Raw genomic sequence first — 7,787 nt, 5'->3', positions numbered from 1 at the left:
GAAGAGCGTGTGCATCAACCCGCTGATGTCCCCCAAGCTGGCCTTGCAGGTCAAAGCGGACGCGTTCCCCAAGCCGGCTCCGGCGTACAGGGTGCTGAAGGGGCGCAAGGGGAAGGGGCAGCCCGCGGACGACACCCCGGCCAAGGCCGACCCGCAGCTGGGCAGGAAGAAGAAGCCGCCGAGCGAGGGCAGCGCTGCCCAGGAGAGGCCTGGCTCCTCCGGGAGAGACCGGCTCCCCGCCAAGAAGGCCGGCAAAGCCAAGCACGTGGAGATCCCCACCAAGGCGCCGGCCACCAGGAAGCAGGCGGCGGCGGAAAGAAGCAATAAGCTGGAGAAAAAGGGGCCGCCGAAGGAGAAGAGAGCCCTGAAAAGGCCTCTGGCGAAAAGCCGGCTCTCCGCACACAAGGGCAAGGAGAACGCCAGCAGGCGGGCAGCGCCCGCTCCCGGGCACGAGGGCCTGGCCAGGTCCCCCAAGCAGGGGCCAGGCGGGGAGCCCTCCACCAGGTCCCAGAAGGGGTCCAGCAAGAAGCCCAGCGGTGGGAAAACCCTGACCCGGGCCATGAAGAAGAGCCAGGAGGGCGCCGGGTCCCAGGGCAAGAGAAAGCTGAGGGCGAAAGGGGACTGTTCGCACAGCAAGCGAACGCGGCTGGACACGAAATAGCCCCGCGCCGTGGCGGCCGCGACCGCGGCAAGAACTGCTGTACAGTAGCAACCCTGTATCCTGCATTAACTAAAGCTGCTTTGATAAGCTGTAGCAAGCCTGAACATCCGCAGCGGAAGGAGAAAGCCCCCGGCTTCGGGCATCGGAGACGCATCTTGGAGGGAGAGGAGCGCGGCCCGTCTCCGCGGCGGGACGGTTCCCGGGGCTTCCACGCGGAACGGGCAGTTTTAGTTCAAAGCACAGTGCCTTATTTATCACTGAAAGAGCCCCCTCCCCCCGCAGTCTGTGCGATAGGAAGGCTTGCATTTTATACTTGATGCACACGCACTTGTTCTGTAGCAGGAAGGAAACCACCTCCACGCACATAAATATCTTTCGGCCGCCTCTCCGTGGGCCCAGCCCGCGCACCCGTCGGGGCGTTTCAAGCAAAATCCAAAGCATCGTCCGGCTGCGAGGCAGGGCAGGTGGGTCCTGGGCCTTGTCTAGACCCTCCCTGGGGCAGGGCAGGGTCCTTGGGGCTCAGCGCGCCACTGGCAGGGGAAGCCTGATGTGGGGCCGGGGCTCTTGGCACAGGGTCTCGGTCAGCAGCTCCCAGGCCAGATCCCTCCTGGCTGCCCGTCTCCTGGGACTCTTCCCCCACCTGGGCTCTGAGGCCAGGCCGTCTGCGGGCTCTGGATGTGGCTGGGGTTGAGCGTCTTTTTGTTTCTAATGAATTCATTTCAGGTTCCTTTTTTAATATGCAGAGAGAGGCTGGGTGGGTGGTCCTGCTCGTGCCAGGGGTGCTGGGCACAGGGCAGGGGCTGGCTGTCCCTGGCTCTGCATGTGCTCCGCAGAGCCCGGCACTGTTTAAAGGCCAAGCAATAGTCTCCGCCGGAGATCTGCGGCAAGCGACAGCGGATCCACACCAGAAACCCCGTAGCAAGGCCCAGAAGCGTATTCCCGCTGCAGCCCCTGGGCGCAGGTGCTACCCTGGGCACGAGCATCTGCAAGGCTCATCGAGCCTTGCGCGAGCATCTGCAGGGCTCCAGCTCTGCTGGGAGCCTAAAGGTGGGAGGGGTCGAGGCTGCGCTGGGGCTGTTTGCACAAGTTTCTAAGCAGGTTTCCTTCCACGGGCCGCCGCCACACCTGAGATCCCAAGTGCGAAGGGGCCGTGGCTCCCGACCTTTGTAAATGCTCTCCGTGGAGCTGCCCCGGCTGGCGGTAAACGCGCGCAGGGCTCCGTGTGCACCGCCCAGCTCCCTCCGTCTGCTGCTGCCCGGCTGGTGGGCTGGAGGCGCAGCCCGGGTCATCATCTCCGCATCTTGCTGTGCCGCCTTGTGCAGAGGATGGGCGAGGGGCCGGAGAGCATGGCTGGGATCTGATGTCCCCTTCCTCCGGCCCCCCCCCCGCGGCTGCAAGGCAGACTGTTCCCCTCGCCTCAAATCAGGGGTGTCTACAAAGCTTTTCCCTGCCCTTCAAATCATGCCGGTGTCCACAGGCTCTGCCTGGGCGGCCCCCTCGAGCCCCTCTGCCGGTAGCTCCGGCTTCGGTGTTTCAGGAGCCCGCGAGAGAGCGGTAGGGGTGCACCGGCAGTGGGGGCACGGGAATAATTGCTGGTGGAGGACCGGGCTGATTTGCTCTCGGCTCTATATTTACTCTGAACCTTAGGATCTTGCTCCCGTCTGGGCTGTGCTCAGGAAGAAACGGGGTCTTCTCCTGACCCGCGAGGCCCCACTGACCCCCGGTGAAGTCTCCCGCTGATGTGCGTGCCCTTGAGAGACTTGGGTGCATGTGAGCCATGTAGCGGTGTCACTCCAAGACCCTGCACCCCTGGGCACACCCCCCGCGCTGTGCACGCTTCTCCGGAAAGGAGGGTCTGTTCCCGGTGAGGCGTCGCAGCCGCCGGCTGCTGGGCACGGACCGGTCTGGTTTCTCCCCGCGGCCCCGGGGCACAGCTCTGAGAAGGGAGCCACAGTGGACTTTCCAGACCTCCAGCCACTGCGGGGCCAAGGCCTGATGCCCCAAGCCAGTGGGGCCGGTCATGCCCCCTGCTCATGTCCCCCCCAGGCATGGCGGGGTCTGGAAAAGCACGAGGAGAATTAAAATCTTCCTCGCCCTCCCCAAGGAGCCTGGTGCTCGCAGCCCCTGGCAGGTGCCAGCTCAGGAGCTCGTGCCTTGCCAGGGCCCATGCTGCTGCGGGCAGAGCCCCGGGGAGCGGTTGGAGCCACACGGCAAGCCCTGTTTGTCACAGCAGGTTGCACGGACGTGACCCTCGTGCATGTCTCCGGGCAGGGCTGGGGAGGCGCTCGCTGCACCCCAGGTCTCCCCACATGGGGAGAGCTCGCATGACCCGAGCAGGGAGACCTGGAGCTGCCCGGCGTCCGGGTGGGCCTCGGTGCTGCGCGTGCGGTGGGCGCCGAGTGCATTTTCCGTGGGATGGTGGGTGGGTGGGAGCGAGCTGGGGCTCTCGCTTCCCAGGCCGAAAGCCAGACCCGTGGTTTGGTTTCAGTTCCTTCCTTCGCCCTCTGCCCGCTACTCGTCTCTCCTTGCCGAGCTGCTCCTTGGCCACGACCTTCCTGGGCCAAGCTCAAGCCTCCTTCCCCTCCCACCCCACCTCCCTGCCATGGGCATTATGTGCCCCCCGCTTGCTGTTGCTGGGACCCGCGTGTGTCTCGGGGGGTAATGCCATGTTGGCGCCTGCTGCTGCCCCAGGGCTTCCCAATGCCAGGACCAGCCTCCAGGTGCCAGGCACATTTGACACCTGTTTTATCATCACCATTTTGGGGGGGCCAGGGCAGGGGCTCTTCATTTTCTAGCGCGTTCAGAAGACACGCGTGCCTGGGCAGCGCCGGTCTCTCCATCCAGGCTCGGGTGTTTGAGCCTCGTCCTTCCCCTCGCACCGTTCCCTTGTCGTTCACGTGGTGGCTCCTTCCCTCGTGCAGCCACAAGCAGCGAGCACCGCGTGCCAGGCTGGCGCGGGCGCACCGATACCCGCGCTGCGGAGCCCGCGGTCCCTTGTCTGTGTTGGCAGCAACGCGTCCTCCCTGCTGCCATCAGCAGCCCTCGGCGGGCGGGGGGTTGTCCAGCCCCTGATGCCAGTGCTATTAGGGAACTGCCCCACCGCAGCCCTCCCGGCAAGGGTACGGGCTTCCCGGCATGGGCATGGGCTCGCTGCCCTGCATGTGCCAGTCTCCCCTGGGCCCATCAGCTCATCTGGGAAGGGGGTCGTGCGGGTGCAAAGCTCGGGATAGCGGGCATCCTCCGCTCGCACACGTCCCGGTTCGGTCCTGAGCTCGGCGCGGCTGCCCCCCCCGCTTCCCTGCGGCTGCTGCTCGCCCCACCTTGCCCTTGGTGGCTGTGAAATGGATACATCTGTTCTAAGATGTTCTCAGGAGGCTTCGCGGGTGTGCGATCGCCCCTCGGCTTCCCGGCGTGTTGGGCCCGGGGCAGGTCTGGGCCCCGGCGGCCTGGAGACGTGCCCTCCGGCTGTGCGAGACGGGCGCCCGCCCGGCCTCCCCCCTGTCCTGCTGGTGTTGTAGGCGTCTGTGTGTCCGCGTCCCAGATCCTCAGTGGAAATGTGAATATCTCCGTCTATCTATATATATCGGTGCCGTGTAATATAGCGTTGAGTTCGCCAGCCACGTGCTGACCTACCTTTTAAGCTGCCGGCGGGATCAGGCATTTTGCGCTCACCACAAACTAATATTGTAAATAGGGTTTTTATATTTATTTCATGTACTTCCTGCAAGCGGGGGGGTGGGGGTGGGGGTGGTGCCTTGCTGCGGGGCGGGCTTGGTGCCCCCCACCCCGCAGGCTGGCGCGCTGCTGTTCCCCCCCCCCCCCCCCCCCCGAAATACAGCCCCTAGGCGGACGCTGTAGTGTCGGCCCCGGCCTGCGTGACCCGGGTGCCGGCAGGGGGTACAGCGCCGCAAGCAATAAGCTTTTTAGGCATTACATGTCCCCGGGGGGGCTTGGGGAGCTCGCCTGTGACCCCGGCGCCGTGTCGTGGCTTGGGGCACCTGTGAGTCCTTTGCTAGGAGCTGTACGGGCGCCAGGCTGGGGCTGGGCAGGGCAAGGGGGACGCTGGCACTCGGCCGGGCTTTCCCACCGTCTGCCACAGCCCACGCGGGCATGGGGGTAGCTGCTGCGGCTCTCAGGAAACCCCTCCGTGACTGGCATAGGACAGCAGTGACGGGCATGCTGCCGTTAAGACCCCTTCACCCCATGCTTTCTGTCCATAACGCTCGGGCAGAGCTGAGCCTGCCCCGGGCTCCCAGCATGGCTCCGGGCCCCGCACAGCAGCTCTGCATTCGCAGGATACATCTAGGAGTTTTAGGGGGCGTTTCTTTTGTATTTATACGTGTGTTTGAGTTTCCCCCCTGCCCCCAGCCCTCTTGGCGCTTGGTGTGGCGCGAGGTCAGCCCCATCCTGACGGCGCACCCCCGCACCCTCCGCCCTTGGCCGCGTGCCTAGGACCAGACTCGTTGCATTGGCTCCGCTGAGTTGTGGGGTGCCCTGCTGTCCCACGGGCCCCTTGCGCCCCCGCCCGGCCCTCTCCTCCTCCCCCCGGGGCATGTCCGTAGCCGTGTCCCCTGGAAGGCGTCTGGCAGCTTTGAACATCTTCGTTCCTTGTTCATAATCACTGTCCCCCGCCCCGAGGCGCTGGGCCCGGACCCAGAGACACTGCTCTGAGAAGTCGTCGGGCCGCGCTGCCCTGGCTGGTACTGTACGTCTGAGCCCGGCAAGGCGCGCGGAGGCGGCGCGCGCGTTTCCGTTGTGGGTAGCAGGAGTTGTCGGCGCCTGCCGCGAGGTGTGGGCTGGGCGCGAGGTTGGCATTAGCTGATGTTTACATACCTCACCTGGAGAACCTTGGACCGTGTACATACGGAAAGAATAAAGTTCTATTAAGTTGCTTTAAACCGCCGGCACAGCCGCGTGTGCCAGGGCGACGGCACCCGGCCCCTGCGCCACGGCACGGTGGGAGCCCGAGGCCCGTCCGCTCGTGCGGCCAGGACGTGGCTCGGTCATGGGTGCGAGGGCCCGCGGCAGCCGATGGGTCTCCTCGAGGGTCCCTGCCCCCAGTCGGTTTTCTTTTTGTCCCTCCCTCGTTGATCTCTGCCCCGGGGCTCCGAAAGGGCCCGACTTTACTGCGGCTTATTAAACATTTCTTTGATATCAGAGCTGGCTCGGCCTGGTCCCTGGAGAGGGGCGGGGTGCACGTGTGTGCGGAGGAGAGCACGCGTGTGTGTAGCTGGGTGCTCGTGCGTGTTTGTGTGTGGATGCATATGAGTGTGTGCATTAATGCAAGGACAGCAAAAACATGCGTGTGGCTGGGCATGTGTGGGGGGGGTGCGAGAGAGAGTGCGAGTGCAATGTGTGCAGGCTCAAGGACGACTGAAGTCACTTGAAGACCTGTCGTGAGCCATGGCGGAGAGCACCAGGGATCCTGGTTTCCCCTCGTGAGAAATCACAACTTCTTGGGTGACCCCGCACCCGGGATGGAAGGAAAGGGCGCTCGGTCCCCGCTCAGCACCACGCTTTCTTGATCGAGCTACATTTGCAAAGCAGTGGGGAAGCCTGGCGTGCCTCAAGCTCTGTAATAAAATCAATTCTGTGTACCCGTACAGCTTGGTATTTGAGTTGGGCTTTTTTAGCATAGAAAATCAGAGCCCCCCCCCCGTCCCCTTCGTAGGTCCAGTGCGCCCCTCACCCCCCACCCCCTGCCCAAGGACCCCCCGGCTGCCAGGGCCAGGGACCCGGGTCTGCAGCCTCCTGCCCCTGGCACCAGCGCCTGAGCCCTGGCTTCTGCAGCCAAGTGGGGGGCACGGCCTGGCTGCCCCTGCCGCCCTCCCCCAGGGCACTGGGTGCGGCAGGACAGAGCGGGGCCATTGCACCCGCAGCAAGCCCCACGCCGCCCAGGCAAAGCGTCCCCTGCCCTCCCCCGAGCACAGTCGTGCCCCTCACTGCTTCTGGGTGGGCAGGGGGCACCTCGCCAGGGCGGCACGGGGCGCGCAGCAGCGGGGCGGCACGGGGCGCGCAGCAGCGAGGAGCTTCCCTGCGTGGGAGCGCTGCTGGCGCGCGAGGAGCTCTTTGCAACAGTGCACAATCCGCGGGTTCCTCCGTTAAGAAGTCTGCATTTTCGGGGGCGGGGGGGGGCTGCATTTTTGTTTTCCGTGGGAAACAGAAAACCCAGCTCCCCCGAGATCACCCGTGAACCAGGGGCCTGCCAACAGCTGTGTGCGCGCACGTACGTGAATCTGCACGGGAGTGTGCATGTATGTGCGAGCGCAGGTTGGGGGGGTGTGTGTGTGTGCACACATAGTGTCATGCAAACGTGCGTGTCAGAGTATGCAGATGTGTATACGTACTCGTGAGGGGCAGATGTAAGTGTGCAGGGGAGTGTGCATGTGAGCACGAGTGCTTCGAGGCTGAGGATCGCCCTCCCGCCGAGTCTGGCCTCGGGCTGGGCAGCGCCCCGGGCTGTCCTGCACAGGTGGCGTGGTCAAGCTCAGTGCCCCACTGCCCGTAGCCGAGGTGCCCCACAGACTTGGGCCCCTCCAGCGCCCGCCCCGGCACGTCCAACACCCCGGCCTGCAGGCCGGGAGCCCTTGGGCTCCAGCTGGGGTGGGCTGCGGCCGTGCAGGGGGCCGGGTCATGCCTGCGTGAGCTGCTCTGGCCCCCGGGCTGCGTGGGAGCTGGGGGCACGCGCCTGGCTCAGCCGGTGGGGTCGTGGGCCCGCGGGTTCGGAGGCGGGGGCTGCAAGCAGGAAAGAAGAGACCAGCCAGGCTGGCTGAAAGGCCGGGAGCCCTTGGGCTCCAGCTGGGGTGGGCTGCGGCCGTGCAGGGGGCCGGGTCATGCCTGCGTGAGCTGCTCTGGCCCCCGGGCTGCGTGGGAGCTGGGGGCACGCGCCTGGCTCAGCCGGTGGGGTCGTGGGCCCGCGGGTTCGGAGGCGGGGGCTGCAAGCAGGAAAGAAGAGACCAGCCAGGCTGGCTGAAGGCATAAATGTCATGTTCACGTGGAGGACAACACCGACAACACCACACATCCCTACAACAACACGGCCCCGCACGGCATGGCCCGCCGGGCGCCCGGGGACGGGGCATGGGGGGGCATTTTGGGGTGGGGGGGTTGCTGCTGAGAAGCATCT

The 7,787-nt window shown here is 65.4% G+C and overlaps 1 protein-coding gene across 1 annotated transcript in view; it reads left to right on the top strand.

Annotated features, from left to right (window-relative positions):
- Positions 1-4,414, top strand: part of LOC102385064 (nascent polypeptide-associated complex subunit alpha, muscle-specific form-like) — an 8,400-nt gene extending 3,986 nt beyond the window's left edge. Inside the window, 1 exon segment of the mRNA XM_025215636.1 lies at positions 1-4,414. This exon segment is cut by the window's left edge and continues 46 nt beyond it. Within this exon segment, the coding sequence (XP_025071421.1) occupies positions 1-661 (661 nt within the window). The 3' untranslated portion in view covers positions 662-4,414.
- The last annotated feature ends 3,373 nt before the right edge of the window (positions 4,415-7,787 follow it).

This window comes from Alligator sinensis, unplaced genomic scaffold (genome assembly GCF_000455745.1).
Source record: "Alligator sinensis unplaced genomic scaffold, ASM45574v1 scaffold859_1, whole genome shotgun sequence".
NCBI lineage: Eukaryota > Metazoa > Chordata > Crocodylia > Alligatoridae > Alligator > Alligator sinensis.
This window is presented reverse-complemented; position numbering and strand designations above follow the sequence as displayed.